The 17,503-nt window shown below is 55.0% G+C and overlaps 7 protein-coding genes across 7 annotated transcripts; 1 reads left to right on the top strand and 6 right to left on the bottom strand.

Moving 5' to 3' along the window:
* Positions 1-66: 66 nt before the first annotated feature.
* Positions 67-750, bottom strand: CAOG_08581 (hypothetical protein; the record flags this gene model as incomplete). Its single annotated transcript, XM_011271879.1, has 1 exon — positions 67-750. A coding segment is annotated over one exon (684 nt), but the record flags the coding sequence as incomplete, so codon positions are not given.
* A 584-nt stretch (positions 751-1,334) lies between these two features.
* On the bottom strand, positions 1,335-2,136 carry CAOG_02110 (bolA-like protein). The gene is made up of 2 exons (XM_004348810.2): positions 2,055-2,136; positions 1,335-1,885 (listed from the first exon to the last, which is right to left on the bottom strand). Exons 1-2 carry the CDS (start codon positions 2,073-2,075, stop codon positions 1,457-1,459), a joined length of 450 nt encoding a protein of 149 aa, XP_004348860.1. The 5' UTR covers positions 2,076-2,136; the 3' UTR covers positions 1,335-1,456.
* A 40-nt stretch (positions 2,137-2,176) lies between these two features.
* CAOG_02109 (hypothetical protein) lies at positions 2,177-3,647 on the top strand. The gene is made up of 6 exons (XM_004348809.2): positions 2,177-2,225; positions 2,447-2,481; positions 2,721-2,779; positions 2,971-3,044; positions 3,132-3,255; positions 3,346-3,647. The coding sequence occupies exons 1-6, from the start codon at positions 2,217-2,219 to the stop codon at positions 3,435-3,437; spliced, it is 393 nt and encodes a 130-aa protein (XP_004348859.1). The 5' UTR covers positions 2,177-2,216; the 3' UTR covers positions 3,438-3,647.
* Positions 3,620-8,749, bottom strand: CAOG_02108 (cAMP-dependent protein kinase catalytic subunit). Its single transcript, XM_004348808.2, has 2 exons — positions 8,706-8,749; positions 3,620-8,627 (listed from the first exon to the last, which is right to left on the bottom strand). Exon 2 carries the CDS (start codon positions 8,578-8,580, stop codon positions 3,892-3,894), a length of 4,689 nt encoding a protein of 1,562 aa, XP_004348858.2. The 5' UTR covers positions 8,581-8,627; positions 8,706-8,749; the 3' UTR covers positions 3,620-3,891.
* Positions 8,750-9,200: 451 nt separating this feature from the next.
* CAOG_02107 (AGC family protein kinase) lies at positions 9,201-12,784 on the bottom strand. The gene is made up of 5 exons (XM_004348807.2): positions 11,917-12,784; positions 11,670-11,798; positions 11,210-11,572; positions 10,731-11,111; positions 9,201-10,619 (listed from the first exon to the last, which is right to left on the bottom strand). Exons 1-5 carry the CDS (start codon positions 12,711-12,713, stop codon positions 9,293-9,295), a joined length of 2,997 nt encoding a protein of 998 aa, XP_004348857.2. The 5' UTR covers positions 12,714-12,784; the 3' UTR covers positions 9,201-9,292.
* A 102-nt stretch (positions 12,785-12,886) lies between these two features.
* On the bottom strand, positions 12,887-15,400 carry CAOG_02106 (carboxypeptidase A1). Its single transcript, XM_004348806.2, has 4 exons — positions 15,222-15,400; positions 14,372-14,453; positions 13,655-14,295; positions 12,887-13,479 (listed from the first exon to the last, which is right to left on the bottom strand). Exons 1-4 carry the CDS (start codon positions 15,338-15,340, stop codon positions 12,960-12,962), a joined length of 1,362 nt encoding a protein of 453 aa, XP_004348856.1. The 5' UTR covers positions 15,341-15,400; the 3' UTR covers positions 12,887-12,959.
* A 294-nt stretch (positions 15,401-15,694) lies between these two features.
* CAOG_02105 (hydrolase) lies at positions 15,695-17,158 on the bottom strand (the record flags this gene model as incomplete). Its single annotated transcript, XM_004348805.2, has 3 exons — positions 15,695-15,966; positions 16,076-16,379; positions 16,488-17,158. The coding sequence occupies 3 exons, from the start codon at positions 17,156-17,158 to the stop codon at positions 15,760-15,762; spliced, it is 1,182 nt and encodes a 393-aa protein (XP_004348855.1). The 3' UTR covers positions 15,695-15,759.
* Between the last annotated feature and the right edge of the window lie 345 nt (positions 17,159-17,503).

Raw genomic sequence — 17,503 nt, 5'->3', positions numbered from 1 at the left:
CTTGATGGCTGTGGCAGCAATCACAACAGCAACGGACAACCAAAACCAAAATGCCAAAGCACGTACAGGAGCGGTCGAGGAATTCAGCACGACAATCAGTCGCCAGCTAAAGTACCCAATGATAACCGCGAGAATCAAGAAGGTCGATGCCACGAATGCTTCGCGGACCTCGACGAGGTCTTCCGACACGGTGCTCGCGTCGCCAATGTAGGCAATCCAGAGTACGTTGAGGAAGAGCAGGAAGAGGTTGAGGGCGACCCAGGCGGCCATGACCCGCCGATGGATGTCCCGCCACGCTTGCTGGTGGATGATGCGCACAAAGAACACTCCGAGCAGCGAGAACGTGGCAAACTCGAGGTTGACTGGGGGCCAGTAGATGAGCTCCTCGACGAGATTCGACCAGCGCGTCGCGAGCGCCTTGGCAAACCAGATGCTCCTGAGCAGCGTCCACACGAGGCACAGCGACTGGAAGCCCACCTGGAACGATCCCAGCCGGTGTCGGTAGTAGACAATCCGCGCGAGCTGCGAGATGACCGTCAGGAACAAGGCCATGTACAGCAGCGCGAGCACGAGCGTGAGGCACCGATCGACGCCCCAGTCCGCGTACGGGTCGGCATTTGTAGGATCATCATCATCATCATCATCATCACCAGCATTATGATGGATCATGGAGTGCTCCTGATGAAGAGTGGTGCTGGACATGATGTTGGCGTCCCCTTCAGCCACTGCTACTGCTGCTGCTACGCCCATCGCCACCGCTACTACGACTAGCTGCAGCTGTAGTAGTCCCGCCGACCGCCACCACCACCCCCGCCACTGCTGGCGTCGCATGAACGTGGTTTTTTTTGGGGCTGGCTGCTTTGGAATCGGATATACAGCAAGGGGAGCAACCGTCCCAGAAAAGTAGGAATGAGCGAGGAAAACTACCTTGGGGAAAAGTCTCAGAAACCCAGCAACTAAAACAAATCTGAACTCGAAAATCAAGTCGTTCATGCGACATTCATTCACAAGGCGTGTTGACGAAGCGTGTGGGAAAACGTCAATCAACCACAACAGCTCATTCAACTGTTTGAGTGCAAGTGGGTCTCTCGGCGTGCTGCTTTCACTGGAGCTTTCTCCGCATTGTACAACGAGTAATCTTGCGTTTCTTTTTCCGCATGCAGTTGCCGCACTTGGTTTAACGTCGTTCTGTCTCTTCAAACCATGACTTGCGGCACAATCCTTTCTTCCATCCCCCCCCCTCAGATCGTGCCTCTCCACGTCTTCCACACGGGGAGCAAATTCCTCTTGGCGAACTCTTCCTCGTTGACAAATCATCTGTGAGAAGAGTCTCGTTCGTCGTGTCGCGTCAAGACAAATGTGATTCGTTTATTGAATCTCTTGCAAAATGCCTCGAGCTTGGCACTGCATCCACTCGTGTGCTTGGACCTGTTTGCAAAACACCTCGAGCTACTGGTTATGCAGACTTGCTCTTGTCGTCGGCGGCGGGCTTCGGAGGGGTTGTGCGCGTCTGGAGGCGCATTCCGTGCATGCCCTTGATCTCGTCCTTGAGGATTTCGTTGACGAGTCTGTGTTGCTGAACAAGCGAGAGGCCCGCGAACATTGGCGACTCGACGCCAATCTGGTACATTGAGCCGCAGCCGCCTGAAATGTCATTGACGCCCAGCGCGGTCGGCTTGAGCTTGTCCAGCAGAATGTTCGAGATGCGCTCCTCGCCTTCCGTCATGCCCCCGTGGTCTCCGTCGCACGGCTGTCCGCCATGTGTGTGTCCGTGCAGCGACGCGGCCGACGAGTGCAGCGGGGCAGCGCCGGCAGCGGCAGCAGCAGCGCCAGCTGTAATACATGTGCGGACTTGGCCAGCGGACGCCACAGCGCGCGCAATGCTCTGCGGATGCACACACACACACACACCAGTAAGATGCATCCATCCATGCATGCATTTATACATTTGGTGAGTGACAAAAAGCGAGGTCGGTTCGACGCTTTGAGCTTTTTTCGATGCTTCTATGGTTCCTTAATCTCCCCTCCCTGCTACCACTCAACGATGCGCTTACAGTTGACAGGCGAGAGAGCATGGTTTGTGTAATGTGTCGTTCTCGTGATTGTTGCACTGATTGTGTTTTGCTGCACGGGAACTGAGCTCGCTTCCTAATCTGGGATTTTGGTCTCAGTTTTCATTTTTTTGTTGTTATTTTTTCCAAGTTTTTTTGGCAACCATGGCTGAGGTATCTGTTGTTATTTCTGCATAGTCTGCTGATTTTACAATGGTTGGAGGCGAGAAAAGAGCGGGGAAAAGGGGAAAAGGGGAAAAAGGGGAAAAGGGGGAAAAGGGGGGTAGGACGGCGGAGTGTTTTTAGTGAATGTCCTAGTATCGTTCTTTTGTTTCGCTTTTACGCAGCCTCACTTCTTACCCCTCTCTGACTAATTTCCCTTCCATGTGCTACAGGCTCTTCAAGGGTTTTTCGATCGTCTTCTGACTCGGTAAAGCTCTCAGGCAGACCATCCCAGTCCAGCGGCCGCTCGTTCGCTTCGAAGTCGTGCTTGATCTTATTCAAGACGGTCGCATTGAGTGTTGCTGAAGCGCATCAGCGAGAGACAGAGCAGCGAGAGAGAGAGAGCGACCATTGAGCTTCCCAGTCATGAGGGCCCGCTGACCACTGCACTCACCCCCCCCCGCCTCACTGCTGTGCGTCTTGCTCTGTGTGTGTCTTTGGGGACAGTGTTCCTGGTCTCCTCGCTGCCATCGTCACGGACCGCGACGGCGTCATTGTCGTGAAAGGTGAGCTCCAACAAAAGTCACTCATCGCTCAGCCAAAGCACCAGTAGACTTGGTCCCACTGCGATGTGCAGTCACAAACCAGTCATATTGCTCCAAATGGCGTCTTCTTGCTTTTTTTGTTGAATCCGCGCGTGTGTTGGTGCAGCGGAAGGCCTCACTTTTCGCGCGCTGATCCTGTTTTTTGACGGCAGCCACCACATCCGCCAACCCCCAGGCAACTCTGCAAGCCGGATACCTCGCTAGCTTCACTGCTGCCATTGAACAGGTAAACTGACTTCTCCCCCAGGCTGGATGGACAATGAAAGCAGCCAAGTCCGAGCTCATATCTGAATTGCTCTTTGTTGGATTGCAGGCGAGCAAGATTGGACTCCAAAAGAACACCGTTGTCGCTTGCTCGTACGAGTCGTACCAGACCGTGCACTTCAACCACCTGCCGATCATCCTCACCTTCATTGCTTCGAGCGAGGCAAACATTGGTGAGTGAAAGTGCTGGCCAAAATGAGAGCTCTCAATTCTCAAAATTCTCACCTTGTCCCCTTCCCGCTCTCGGCTTGCTTGCATGACAGGTGTCCTTCTCAGCCTCGAAGACGAGCTGGCCAAGGTGATTGAGCCGATTGCCAGCAACTTCCGTAGCCGAGCTGCTGAGCTTGATCTCTAAAAATCCACTTTTCCACTTTCTTTTTTTTTGACAAGTTTGATGCAATTTCCTTCTCCACTTTTCTTCTCGTGCTGATTGTTCTCGCTGTTAGATGACGTCGTTTTTCTCCTCTGTTGATGGTGTCGATGAACACATCTTTTCTTCTTCATTACACCCCATCCTATTGCTTCGATTTGGACAAATCCACAAAATCTTATATTTCGCTCAGAGACAATCAGTACACTGAGAAGCAATCTTCCTCTACAACATGCTGTCCGAGGAGACAGGACGATAAATGGTTGAACAGCAACAACGCGCAACACAAACCAACAAACAAACAAACAAACAAACACGCAAACAAGCAAACATCAACCAAAAAAAGCAACGAAAAGCGGAACAACGCAAACGAAAACAAATCTAGACTACAATACAAGTACATCACTGGGCTGACCGCCAATGCTTTCAAAGCGAAACTTTACAGCAGCTGCAGTTGCTTGGCAAATCGGGGATTGACGCTGTCAAACTGCGCAAACAGCTGCTCGCGTCGCTCTTGGCGCTCCTTGCGACGCTGGCGTCGACTGGCTTGCTGCAAGTCTTGCACTGTTCGTGTGGCATGCTCACGACACATCTGCTCGTCAGTGTCGCTGCCGAGCGAAAGGTCAAATCCCGGCTTGTCCGGGAGTCGCGTAACAGCTTCGAGGCCTGGCATCGAGGCCTGCGACTGCAGCGAGCGAAGATGGTCGTGTCGGGCCTGGGCAAGCGGGTCGTACACGTCACTGGCCGCTTGCTCAATCAGCTCGCTCAAGCAGTCATCGGTGCTTCCTTCGGACAGGTCGGAGCATTCGGTCTCTGTCTTGTCCTCGACGGCGGCGCCGAGGGAAGCAGTCTCCCTGCGCCAAAGCTCCCATTGCATCTCTTCCTGGGCATCGTCACAGGGGCAGAACATGGATGTATCTTCGGAACTTTCGACCGGCGGGATGAAGGGCGGGGTGCGAGTGCGCTGCTTGACCACCTCCCAGTCGACGCCTTCAAACCAGCTGTGGTTTTTAATTTCGGAAATGGTCAATCGGCGCGAGATCGACGAGACCAGGAGCTGGGACACGAGCAAGCGCGCCTGCGAGTAGATTGGCACACAGTCGGGGAAGCTGTACTTGCCCGTGATGATGTTCTCGTACATTTCAACATTGTTCGAGCCATGGAACGGTGGGTAGCCCAACAGCATTTCGTACAAGAGCACGCCAATGGACCAGCAGTCCACCTCACGCCCGTGGCCCTTGTTCAGGATAATCTCGGGGGCCAGGTACTCTGGGGTGCCGCACAACGACCAAGTACGATCGGTCGCCCTCATCGTCCTCGCAAAGCCAAAATCGATGAGCTTGATGTGACCAGACGAGTCGAGCAGAATGTTTTCCGGCTTCAGATCACGGTAGGCAATGTCCTGAGAGTGCAGGTAGTCAATCGCGCAAACAACCTCCGATGCGTAGAACTTGGCAGTCGTGTTGGTAAAGCGCAGGGCCTCGCGCAGATACGTAAAGAGCTCGCCGCCGTTCAGGTACTCGAGCACAAAGTAGAGGGCCTTGCGGTCTTGGAAGGTGGCAAACAGGGTGACCACAAACGGCGTGTCGGTGCGCAAGAGCAAACGCTGCTCTTCCAGGACATGCTCGTCCTGGCCCTGCTCGACGATGGGGAGCTTTTGAATAACCTTCAATGCGAACGGCTCCTTGGTGGCGCGATGGCGCACGACCGACACTTGGCCGAACGATCCAGTGCCCACCAACGCCAAGACCTGGAAATCGGCCATCGAAAGGTTGGCATTGCTGGTTGCGACGCGAGGTGCGGTGACCGGCAGCTGCTGTGGCGATTCGGAACCCACGGGGAGCGGCGTCTTTTGGAGCTGGACTTGCGCGTGCGTGACAACCGTGTCAGCCACAAGAACATGACTATCGACGACCTCGTCGTCAAGCTCTTCCGCTTCCTCGGCGATGGGTGCAGAAGGCACCACGAACAGCTTGCCAAACTGAGCTGCTTGCTGCTCGGGGGTGGCGCAGTTGGGCGTGAGGCTCCGAAGCACGGCAGGGCTGGCTGAGCGACCCACACGACGGCCGCGAGCGCTCAGCGTCGAGCCAGGCGTGGACAGCTCAGGGAAGCGGGGGTCGACGGCAAACCCAAGGACATGGCGTGCAACAGAGTAGACTGGGCGCGGGGAGGAAACACCAGACGGCTCGGAAACGGACACACGGAGCTTGGTCGAGGTAGCAGGCTCGGTGACCACGATCGAAATGCTGTCCAAGCCTGGCATGCTCGTGGTGGAGGCAGCAGGAAGCTTGGAACCGACGGCAGTCTCGGGCTGGTCGTGAGATTCAACAACAGTTGCGGTCGCGGCGTTGACCGTCAAAACAAGCGGCTCGGCCACTTCGGCAATGCTCATGACGGCTTGCTTGCGCTGCTCCAGAGATGGCTTTCGGATTGCGTTGCCTGCTGGTTGACTTTGCTCGACAAGGGGTGGCGAATCTGGGCCAAAGCTCGTCTCCATTGGGCTCACAACTTCGAGCGGCAGCTCCATCATCGCCCTCGCGTTGGCGACAGGCAAAGCAGCGGCAGCAGCAGCAGCAGTAGCAGCAGTAGCATTGCTGCCCATTGCTTCGCCGAGCAGGGCAGGCACTTGGAGCGCGTGGGCAACGTCCTCCATGGGGCTCGAGCCTTCCGAGTGACTCGTGTGCATGTTCGAGCTGCCCGAGGCGGAAGGGGTGGCAATGTCGTGCTCGTAGAACAAGGAGACGACGCCGCGACGAGCGGGCTTCTTCTGGCGCATGCTGCGAGAATTCCACGTGTTCTTGCCACTGCCTTCGATCGATGCAAGAGACGAGGTTTCGCTCGAGTGGCCAGAGTCGGTGCTCGATGAACCATGTCGCGTGGTTGATCGCGTGAATGTGTGCCACCAGCGCTTCTTCCGGCCCCGCTGGGTGTGCTCATCCGTCTGGCTCTTGTCCAAATCGCGGTGGTCGTGGTGGATGGACATGCCGTCGTGCTGGGCGTAGTCCACGGCAGAAATGCGCGACATGTGCACGCCGCTGGCCTCGTCGTCCATCGAAAGGCGCTCCCACTCGTCGGTGGTGGTGCTGCCGCGCGTGAGCTCGTCCGAACACACGCTGCTCTGCAAGTTTTGAGAAGTTTGCAGCGACTTGCTGTTGCTGTTGTTGTTATTGCCGTGGCGCTTGCGACGACCATGCGGCTTGGGAGTGGTTGGGGGCGTGACTGGGCGTCCCAAGAAGCGCAGAGCACGGTTGCCGATCGAGAGCTTTGCCGGGCGTTGCTGCTGGTGCTTGGGAGTGACCGCCTCCCCGCCATCGTCCTTCAGGCTGCCTGCTTTGGTGGAGGACAGGCGCTTGGGTGTATCTGAGATGGTGTCCAAGGTGGTGTCCGGACGGCTTTTTTTGGCGAATCGAAACGTCCACCAATGCTGCTGCGTGTGATGGTGGGAGTGGTGCTCCTGCTGGTGGCTGTGGTGGTACGCAATCTGAGCGACGGAGGTCATGTTTGATGGATGGGCCGGAGTAGAGTGGTCGGGCAAGGTGGTGAGGGAGTGCTGCACGGAGGATGCGTGGTGTCGCTGAGAAATGTCGTGATCGCTGGAAAGAACGCTTGCCGCGGTGACCAGAGAGACGCTCGAAGCTGCAGTGTTTGACACGGAAGCGGTCGAGGAAGCGAGTGAAGCTGGGGGATGGAGCAAAGAAGAAGAAGAAGAAGATGATGATGATGAAGAAGGAGGAGGAAGGAGCGCCGAGGTGGAAAATTCAGCTTGGTCTGACGTTTGCACCAAAATCGATCTCTGCGGCTTACGGTCGCTGGTTGGCGAATGCGGGTGCTCTGAGTCACTGGAACTAGTAGCTTGCAAATGCTGCTGAGCACTGTCGTCGGTGTCTGTGGCTTGTTGGCTACTGACGCTGGCGATGGTTGTTAAAATGCTGCCGCCTGTAGCGCCCGCCGATGTCAAGGTCTCGAGAAAAGACGAAAGAGAAAATGAAGAATGCCTGTGTCCAGATCCGCCATCCGAGTTTGGACCCATTTGCGAATCAGTAGGAAGGTCCTCCAAACGTCCTCCGATCGGTCCGGACCAGCTTGCATCTCGCGCACAGCTTGTCTCTTGTGTTGCCAGCGACCACGACTCGCTCAGGGGCGCCGATCGACTGCTGTTTGTGTTTGCATCAAGGCTGCTTGAGGATTCAGAAGCCGCAAAATGCCCGCCATTTGGAACGCGCAGCAGCGTGGAAAGTGCGGGGGCGTTCATGTGGTTTGCGTCGGTTGGATGTGCCGTCGCTGTCGAGGGCAAGGCCGCCAAGTGCCCGTCACTCGTCCCACGGGGTTGATGCACCTTCTCTTGTTCCTGCTGCTGGTCTGAGCGGGTTTTAGAGGAACGGCGGCGAGGGGACGAGGGACTTGTTGCTGATGCAGAATGATAGGCTGTGCTATGCTTCCTACTTTTGACAGGAGGGGTTTGCATCTTGCCGACACCACCGCTGTTGCAGGTGTCGCCAGTGTTGTTGCTGTGCGCAACGTCTTCCGTGTTGTTGCAGTCGGATGCAAAGCGCACGCCATGATGGGTGGCGCCAGAAGCGTCGGTGGTGGCGCGCGGGGGTCGGGACGAGTTGAGACCGAGTAGGATGGAGCGGTTTGGCCGGGACGATTGGGTCGTTGGAGGTGGGGCGTGAACTGGCGACAAAATTGGCGCTGAGGTTGTGGTTGAGATTACCGAGGTTATGGAGGTTGCGGGCTCATTGGCGTTGGCGGCAACGACGTTGACGGTTGAGCGACTCTTGGACAAGCGTGAAGTGGGAGCTGCAGTGCGCTCGTTTGGGCTGGTTGGTGCTTTACTGCGTTTGGTACTGGAACGGCTGCTGCTGGTGCTGCTGGTGGTGCTGGTGCTGGTGTTAGTATGCGAGTTCTTGGTGCTGTGGGTGCGGGATAGCCGCGACAAGAAACTGCTCTCGCTTTTCGTCGTTGATAATCCGCCGAGGCGCTGCTGCTGCTTTTTGCCCGCGTTGGGAGACGAGCGCGACCGACGCATGGTGGTGTGTGCATCTTGGTCGTGGGACTTTAGCGGCTCCGAGTGAGCACTCGTTGCTGAGAGATGGGTTCCGACTTGCGCACTTGCGTTGTTTCCCATTTTTTGATGTTTTGGGCTGTTTGTTTGTTTTTTTCCGGTTTCTGAGTCTGCGGCACGAGTTTTGACAAGGTGAGTTGCCCTGAGGCCTCTCAGACCAGTGCACAGTCAGTCACAAATACGCTCACCAGAAGCCCAACAAAGAGAGGTGTGAGCTGTTGACCGAATTGGACTGGCAAAAGCGAACAAAAGCGAACGAAAGCGAAAACAATGAAAATCAAAAATCGGGCAGTAAGAGGTTTTTACCACATTTTTGAGTGTTTTTCCCATAACCAAAAACTCCAAAATACTTTAAAAAGACAAAACAAGCGACACCAGAACTTGCAAAACCGGTTGCAGTGCACCTCTTGCCAAACAGTTTTTTGTCGGGTTTTTTGTTTTTGTTTTTCTTTTTGAACCTGGCATTTGAATCCTGTGGCTGTGTGGTTTGAGTCATCCAATCCAGAGAGAGCAGACTTGTACCACATGCCCGTCCTCCCACGCCTCAATAGCGAGAGTGACGTGTGAAGCATTGTTGGCAGCGAGAGGTGGTACAAGACGGCAACGCCACGCACGCGCATACTGCCAGTGTAAACCAAACCACTCGCTCGCTCAAGCGTAGATTGACGCACACTTTAAGAAAACAATGACGAAGAAGGGAAAAGAAAAGAGGTATACACTGATGTACAAAGGTAATTACGCATCGCTCGCACATGTACGCACGCAGAACACAGAGTTACTCGCTGAAGACGCGTGCGTGGAAGGGGCTGACACCGCCGGCAAGCTGATTCGGAGTGTTGACAAAGTAGTCCGAGACAGACCTGGGCATACGAGCTGCTCCTTCTTCGGGTTGGGCAGGTTCCGATTGAGCCGGTAGTGGGTGCGGCCGCTGCGTGCCTGTTTGCTGTTGTGCAGCTACGACTTGTTGTGGAAATGGTGATGCGCTAACACCATTCTGCGCAAACACGTCTCCAGAATGGCCCAGAGAAAGCTGCGAGATGGATGGGGTCAGGGACGTGTTGGAAGCGCTGGCTTGCAACTGCGTCTGTCTGGCAGGTTCGTAGCTAGGCTGCATGGCGACGTGATGCGCGCTCGCATCCGGCAGCACAAGAGACGGCCGAGCAAATCCCGCTGGCGGATGGTGTGAGCGATCTCCTCCCGGAGTGCTTGAGCGTGGCTGGTTGAGGGAAGCAGCAGCAGGCTGAGTGAGTTGAACCGGCCCAGTGGTCTGAAAGCTGCTTGGCGGTAGCAAGGGTGCAGTCAAAGGTCCTGCTGCAATTTGGGGCTGAGCCTGAGCGCGAAAATCCGCCTGCTGAAGAGAGTGACGATGCGACGCACCGTCCAGCGAAAGATGGTGATTGGGCGCTGGAGTGCTAAACCCAGTTGAAGTTGTTGACGGCTGCACAACGGCGGGTGGATTCTGTTGCGATGACGACAACGACCACGGAAACTCGGGCGTCTGGGTCGATAGCGGCGGAAACAAGGAAGGGAGCGGCGTGGTCGCCAGTCCGAGCTGATCAAACTCGAACGGGAGCTTGGCTGGAGGCACTTGAGCGGCGGCCGTTGTCGCTGCCAATGCTGCTGCCGCAGTCGCTGCAGTGATGACGGGAATGACGGGAATGACGGGAGGTAGGTATGCCGCCACTGAAATCTCCGACGGTACAAGCTGCACGAAATTGGACTCTGGGTCATGAAACGCTGCCGCGGCAGACGTGGTACTCTCACCGAGTCCCGAATCTCCCCGATACTCATCTCCATCAACGTAATAATCATGATGACTGGTCAGCTCTAGCGAGCGGCTCGAGTAGTCCACGTCTGGCGCAACGGCGAGCCGCATACTGGTGCGACTGCCACCACTCGACCCAATCTTGTCAGAATTCCGGCTACTCGTCTGAGTTGTGGCAAGTGTGCTGAGGGAGCCATCGGAAGCTTGTGGAAACAGACTGTCACCCAGCGACGCAGTGGAGACCGGCCTAGTGGTGGTGGTGGCGCTTGGGGCGGGCTGCTGCTGCTGCTGCTGGCTGACTTGGCGTTCGAGATCCTTGTTCGTGAGTGCCAGCGATCTAGACAGGAGGGGGCATTGGCAAACAAAAGATCAGAAAATCATCCATCAACAGTTGGGGCGCAAACAGCAACAACGACAATCATAATCAACAGCAACAAAAAAAACGTACTGGGTTGTCTGGACTGCATCGTCGCGCTGCCGAACTGCTTCCGAGTGCAGCCGTCGAAGGTCGGCGTTTTCATTTTCCAGCGACTGTAGCCGCATTTCGGTATTGGAAATGGAACGCACCCGCAGAATCTCCTGGGCTTCACTGGGAGGCGGGGGTTGCTGCTCCAGCTGACGTTGCAGATTGCCAAGCTGCTGCTGCATTTGTCGGATGGTAGCCTCGTGCTGCATGCAACGTAATCTTACTCGAACTGCAGGAAACGCCAGGAGCTGAGCAACATTGGGCCGATTGTTTGGATTCTTTTCAAGCATTCTCCAGACAATATGCCGGAATTCGACGGAAAAACTTGACGAGATTGGCGGGGGATCCTCGGATACGATTTTCCTACAAAACCAAGACCCAAGATGTGAGTTGCAGCGCAAGACAAGGAAAAAATCGAGGTAGATGCAAACCACCGGGGGCGCAAGGGGGGGGGCTTTTACTTGGCAAGGGCGATCTGGTTGCCAGCAACGAACGGCGGGACTTGAACAGCCATCTGATAGGCCACACAGCCCAGTGACCAGACGTCGGCCACTTCATTGTACGGCTTGCCTTCGCACAGCTCGGGCGAAAAGTACAGCGGCGTGCCGACGCCAGTGTTGGCCCACATGCCATTCCCGAGAATGGTGCCAAAGCCGAGGTCGCCGATTTTGATGGATGGCAGGCCTCCAGCAAGTGGGTCGTCGGTGTGTAGAAACATGTTGTGGGGTTTGATATCGCGATGCAAGACGCGTCGAGCGTGCAGGAACTCGAGCCCCTGCAACATTTGAATCAGATACGTCCAGATGATGTCCTCGTCCAGAGGTCTGTTTGTCAAACATGCGAAAAAGGCCTGGAAGTCAGCATGATGCTGCCACTCGGCAAGCGCTCTACAAACTGCAACTGCCTGCACAACAAGCTTACGGGCTCGGCTTTGGCCGCATGACTGACGATAGATCGCCACCGTTGGCATACTCCATGACGATGTTGAGTTGGTTGTCGTGCATGAACGAGTCGTAGTATGTGATAATGTTTGGATGCCTTCCCGTTGCGCTGCGAATGCATGTTGCGTGGATGTCATGAGAGTGAGTGAACGTTGTCCACAGAAGAACAGAAAAAAAAACCCTCAACACGACAAGTCTGAGAAACCTGTCAAAATCGTTCGTCTTGCCTGATTTCGCTCAGCACGCGCGCCTCGTTGAGCGTCGCGCGCCACTCGCTTGGAGGCAAGCCCGTGAGCGGCACCTGCTTCATGACACAGACAAAGTCATCCCGACGTCTTCGGACGCGGAACACTTTCCCATACGCGCCACGGCCAAGCAGATTGAGAATCTCGTACTCGTCCATCTCGGGATTCAGGCCAACGTCCGACGCAGGTGCCGGCGTTGCAGGAGCCGAAACGGATGATGAGCTGTGTTGCTGTTGTTGTTGCTGCTGTTGTTGCTGTTGTTGTTGTTGAGCGAGAGGTGCTCGCGGGACTGGCTGTTGTAGTAGTGGAATGACAGGCGCGGATTGTTGAGTGTGAAACTGCGGTCGTGAGTGACTTTGATGTTGTTGATGCTGCTGATGTTGTTGATGTTGCTGATGAGGGGGAAGAGTCAGAGGAGGGCGTGTCGGCGGCAGAGTGGACTGAGCTGGCAGTGAGTGGCGGTACATTGGCGATGGTGCAAACTGCTGCTGTTGATGATGCCGTTGCTGTTGCTGTTGTTGTTGTGGCTGCTGTTGCTGATGTTGCTGATGTTGCTGATGTTGCTGATGTGGTTGCTGAGCGAGGCGGTGCGGCGGCGGTTGCTGAAACCGATGATCCGCCGCAAACGCGCCGTTGCCCGTCATCAGTGCTGGTGAACCAACACCCATGCCAGCGGTGGACTGGGCAGCAGCAACGGTGACTGGTGATCCTGCAACTGCTGCTGCTGCTGCTGGCTGGTGTTGGCCTCCAGCTGAAGGCGACATGATGGCGTGTTGCATTCAAGCGCAAGGTAGGAAAAAGGCCCAAGCACAAATCGCCTTGAAGCGTTCAGCCAGCAACCTGAACGAACAAAAGGGACTGCAAATGCACCAAAACGAACGGCATTGTACAATGCAGGGAGTGACAACTGAGGGCTGCACCAACAGTGCTCGATCGACCCGACGACATACAGTAGAACAACAAACTGTTTTAATATGTTTGCAAAGCAACAACGAAAGATAGCTACACACAACAAATGGAAGCACTTATTTCAGCTGCGTAGCCACGTACTTGGCAAGCGCAATAAAGCCGGCAAGCATCTCGTTGCCGGAGGGCACAATGTAGGAGGCAGGGAGAACAAAGCCGTACGTGCCAGTGTCGCGAAGCTCAATGCCGTACGAGTAGACAATGCCAGCAACGCCATAAGTCCAGTCCGCAGACGAGCCGGAGGCGGGGTAGATGGTGGAGCAGATCGTGCCGTGGGTGAAGACGGCAGCAGGGAGGGTGGTGGCGGCGGCAACAACGGCATTCACGCCAGCGATCGAGCCAGCGTCCTGAGTGTTAAAGTCGGCGGGCTTGGTGTCTGTGTATCCCCAAGGGCTCATCCAAAGCTGGCCATACGAGTGCAGGTCGACGTAGATGACATAGGTGCCCTTGGTCTTGATGTAATCGGCAACAGACTTGATCTCAATCTCAGAGAAGGCAGACTTGCCCTGGTACGAGTCCGAGCAAGGGTTGGTGGAAGTGCCAGCTTCGCCCCAGTGGAAGTCCCAGTTGCGGTTGGGGCTGGAAGTGGGAAGGAGGGGGCAAGTGTGAGCAAGAAATACAACAAACAAAAAAAAAATTCTCCAATTTCCGCCTCCACTCGTTTTCCCGCCTCCAATCCCCAAGTCCCCTTTTCTCCCAAACCCAAACCCCTCCAGGCTGCAACAACGACAAAACACCAAAACAAAGAACTCACTCAGTGCCAACGCAGAGCGAGCCAGCGTTCTTGCTGCGAGTCTTGCGCCACATGCGGGCGTCGAGAGCGTTCGACCAGGTGTAAGTGTAGCCGTCAGCGTTGAACACGGGCAGAATGGTCCAGTCGAAGGCGTCGACAATGGCGGTAATGTTGGCGTTGACGCCGTAGCCCTCAAGAAGGTTGCCAATCATGTACACGGCAGTGCCGGTGGTAATCCACTCGCGCGCATGGATGCCGGCGTCAATCCAGATGCCAGGCTTGGGCTTGCCGGAAGTCGAGTTGGAGCTGATGGTGATGGCAGGCAGCGAGCGGCCCTCGTAGGTGGTGCCGACAATGTTGATGGTCACAAGGGACGGGTACTTGGCCTGGAGGGTGGTGAGCCAGGCGGTAATGTTCTCAAAGGTCTGGTAGTTTGAGTACCAGCCGTCGTCGTGCACGTTGTCGGCAGAGAGGACAAACGACGAGGCGCGGGCGCGAATGTCGTCCATCTGCTCCTGGACGAGCTCGGCGACATTCTCAACAATGACAGTGTGCTCGACCTCAATCATGTCGAGGAAGCTGACAAACTGCTTTTGCAGCGACTCTGGCACGCGGATGTCGACGGGGTGCTCGACCGAGCGAATGTCCCTCCAGACGTCGACCTGGGCAACAAAACAAACAGAGAAAAAAATCAGTGAGGTTGTACGATGTGTATGTTCTTGTGCATGAGGGTCTTACATAAGTGTCCCACATCTCGACGAACGAGTTGAGCATGCGGAGTTGCTCGTCCGACTGAGCAGTGATGCGGTAGACCTTGTGGCTAAAAAAAAAAAAAAAAAAAAAAAAGTTGTTCAATCAAAAGCAAAAAAAAGCAGAAATCGAGTTCAGTATGAAATCTAGAGTGTGGTTTGGGCGAGGTGGGAGGGTGGGCAGATTTGGAGCGATGTACCACTGTTCAGCCACTGTCCCTCTCTTTCTCTCTCTCTCTCGTTGTCCCCTCTCTTCCAAGTGCTTCAAAGCATGTCATAGGCATTTTGAGCATAGCATAGGCATTTTGAGCGTGGTTTGGGCGGATGGACAAGGCCCAATGTTCAGCCACTATCCAATTGTCCCCCTCTCTTCTTCCAAGTGCTTCGCGACTTGCTGCCCATGCCATGGTTATTCCCTCGTTTCGTTTTGATTGTGCTTTGTTTGTATGTTTTCGAGTTGCCCCATCCCATCCCAAAGCCAAGCTTCCAAATTGCGACTGCGTGTGATTGGTCGGCGGTGGCGCCATCCCAAAACACGAAAAGAAGCATCACAAGGTGTGAATGAAGCAAAGCGGCGAAAATGATGAGCAAGTTTTCAATGTCCGCTTTCAATGGCACAACTGCTGCTGCTGCTGCTGCTGCTGCTGCTGGGGACTTTTATTCTCGACCTTCAGAATGGACCGAGAACTCAATGCAAAGAGAGAGAGAGAGAGAGAGAGAGAGAAAGTGTGTGAGTGTGTGTGGTAAAAGGGAAGACGATGGAAGAGGAAAAAAAGCGGAAAAAGCCGCAGAGACAACAGTGACGAGAGAGAGATGGCCTTGATGTCGTCATGTCTTACCCGTCGAGTGCTTGGCCTGCAAGGGGAGTGTGTGGATGGGCGGGCGCTGCAAAGGCAGAGGCGGCAGCGAGCGCAACAAGCGCAAGCACGACCAAAGCGGAGGAAGCGGACGAGCGCATGATCAAAGAAGGACAAAAATGGAAAAAAGTAGAAGAAAAAAAAAGATGGACTGAGAAAATTGGAACTATCAGAAATAAGGGGAAAAAAACACAGTGAGAAAGGGGAGAAATAGGAGAAATCCGGATTCAAAAGTCAAAGTGTGTGGAAAAACCAACTTCAGAAGCATCACCCGTGTTGTTGTTGCCGGCGGTCGTCTCGATGCAGAGACGAGGTGTGCGCGCGTGTGATTCTGGTCATTGCAATATACATCCGCAGCACAACTAGTCGGCCCATCATTGCAAAAAACTCAATCAGCTCGACCATCTGCCGATTTCGTCGACTTTAGGTTTGAAAAACGAGGAAAAAAGCTCACAGGCGAGATTATACTTAATTCCGAGAATAACAAATGCTAAATGTGACATCAAAAAAAAACCACGCTTCAAGAACTAGCAGCAGCCGGCAGCGCGCTCTCTGGCAGCTGGAAGAATCGACGTGTCGTTTCGAAGGTGCCACGAGCAACTTCCTCAACGCTCTTGCCCATGCATTGTGCGACCATCTCTAGCACGTAAGGAAGGAATGCCGGTTCGTTTTGAGATTGTCGGGGTCGAATGTTGCGCGGAATGAGGTACGGCGCGTCCGTTTCAATCTGAAACCAATTTGCAAACGCCAATCCGTGAGAACACGACAAGTTCGTCGCCCCCCCCCCTCCTTCGCCATGCGCTTTCTCTTTGGATTTTTTTCGTTGTGCCACATACCATCAGCCGGTCAAGAGGAATCTGGTGGACAATCTTGGCAAGGTCGGTACCGCGGCGCTCATCGCAAATCCACCCAGTAATGCCAATGTGGCAACCCATGCTCAAGTACTTTTTCAGCTCGGCATCAGTGCCCGTAAAGCAATGAACAACCGCGCCAGTGAGCTGCGGCATGTACGGCTCGAGAATGCGCACAAACGCCTCATGCGCACTGCGCTCGTGCAGGAAGACTGGCTTTTTCAGCTCAACGGCCAGCTTGAGCTGTTCTTCAAACCACTTCATCTGCACATCCTGAGGGCTGAAATTTCTGCTCGCGATGGCGAAGAAAAAACACAAACAACCAAAGATGAGACAACTCAAACACCGTCGTTAAAAAACAAGCACAAAAAAAAAAAAAAAAAAAACCGTGCCGTACCGATCGAAATCAAGGCCGCATTCGCCGACGGCCACCGCCAAGGAAGCAGTATCTGCGGACGTGAAGAGCTGGCGCATTTTTGGGATGGTGCCCGTCGTGCAAGACTTGGCATCGTGCGGGTGCACACCGACTGTGGCATGCATCCCATGTCGTCGCGCGAGCTCGAGCGCTTCAACTGAGCCGCGCATGCTTGTGCCGGTAATCACCATGGTCGTGACGTTGACTTCTGCAGCCCGACGTAGAAAGTGCTCGACGTCGCGGGCAAAGTGGTCGTGCGCAAGATTGATCCCAATGTCCGCAATTGGCAACGGCGACGGGAGCAGGACTGACTTTTTGGGCGCTGCACCGCTTCCAGACGCGCCGGATGCGCCAGATGACGAACTCGATGAGCCTGAGGCGGCGGGCTTGGGCGATCGCTTGTTGGGAGCGGCGCCGGCATCGACCGCGGCTTTGGGCTGCTTTGGCGCACGAGGCGCGCGATGACCGGTTGCTCCCGTGCCAGCGCCAGGGCTCGATGCAGAGGCAGCCACGACGGACGCTGCAGCAGGGCTTGAGGATGCTGATGCAGAGGCAGCCACGACGGACGCTGCAGCTGCGGCGGCGGTGGAAGCGAGGGAAGCGGGCGAGACCGCAGCAGAGGCGGCTTCGCTGAACGTACGAATCGCGCTCATTCGGAAAAAGTTGTCTTGAGCGTGTGTGGATTGAGACACGGCCCAACAGAGGGATCAAAGTAAAGTAAAAGAAATGAGAAGAGAGAGAGAGAGAAAAAAAAAAAAAAGACTGACAGCTTTTGTAAGCCAAAAGAGAGAGAGAGAGAGAAAGAGAGAGAGAGAGAGGGAATGAGATAACTGAGCTGTTACGTAAGTTTGCCGCTGAATGCTCCGACTCGGTCACTTGGTGCGTCACGCCTGCAAACGACATGAATGCGCGCTCGTTCACTGTAATTCGCACAGGCGGGAAATGCAGTGTGTTGGTTTTCAAGGGCGATTTGGAAATAGTTCGTAGCGTCAGGCAAA

This window comes from Capsaspora owczarzaki (assembly GCF_000151315.2).
Source record: "Capsaspora owczarzaki ATCC 30864 unplaced genomic scaffold supercont2.3, whole genome shotgun sequence".
Lineage (NCBI taxonomy): Eukaryota > Filasterea > Ministeriida > Capsasporidae > Capsaspora > Capsaspora owczarzaki.
This window is presented reverse-complemented; position numbering and strand designations above follow the sequence as displayed.

Excerpts from the sequence above, each read along its gene's own strand:
- CAOG_02110 (XM_004348810.2), bottom strand. The coding sequence starts at position 2,075 with ATGCTCTCTCGCCTGTCAACT. Across the intron at positions 1,886-2,054 it reads TGCTCTCTCGCCTGTCAACT|AGCATTGCGCGCGCTGTGGC; the intron begins GTAAGCGCATCG and ends GTGCATCCGCAG.
- CAOG_02109 (XM_004348809.2), top strand. Across the intron at positions 2,482-2,720 it reads TTCGATCGTCTTCTGACTCG|TGTTCCTGGTCTCCTCGCTG; the intron begins GTAAAGCTCTCA and ends CTTTGGGGACAG. Across the intron at positions 3,256-3,345 it reads TTCGAGCGAGGCAAACATTG|GTGTCCTTCTCAGCCTCGAA; the intron begins GTGAGTGAAAGT and ends CTTGCATGACAG.
- CAOG_02108 (XM_004348808.2), bottom strand. The coding sequence starts at position 8,580 with ATGGGAAACAACGCAAGTGCGCAAGTCGGAACCCATCTCTCAGCAACG.
- CAOG_02107 (XM_004348807.2), bottom strand. The coding sequence starts at position 12,713 with ATGCAACACGCCATCATGTCGCCTTCAGCTGGAGGCCAACACCAGCCA. Across the intron at positions 11,573-11,669 it reads ATGCGGCCAAAGCCGAGCCC|ACCTCTGGACGAGGACATCA; the intron begins GTAAGCTTGTTG and ends TTTGACAAACAG. Across the intron at positions 10,620-10,730 it reads GATGCAGTCCAGACAACCCA|ATCGCTGGCACTCACGAACA; the intron begins GTACGTTTTTTT and ends CCTCCTGTCTAG.
- CAOG_02106 (XM_004348806.2), bottom strand. The coding sequence starts at position 15,340 with ATGCGCTCGTCCGCTTCCTCCGCTTTGGTCGTGCTTGCGCTTGTTGCG. Across the intron at positions 14,454-15,221 it reads GCAGGCCAAGCACTCGACGG|CCACAAGGTCTACCGCATCA; the intron begins GTAAGACATGAC and ends TTTTTTTTTTAG. Across the intron at positions 14,296-14,371 it reads TCGAGATGTGGGACACTTAT|GTCGACGTCTGGAGGGACAT; the intron begins GTAAGACCCTCA and ends TTTGTTGCCCAG.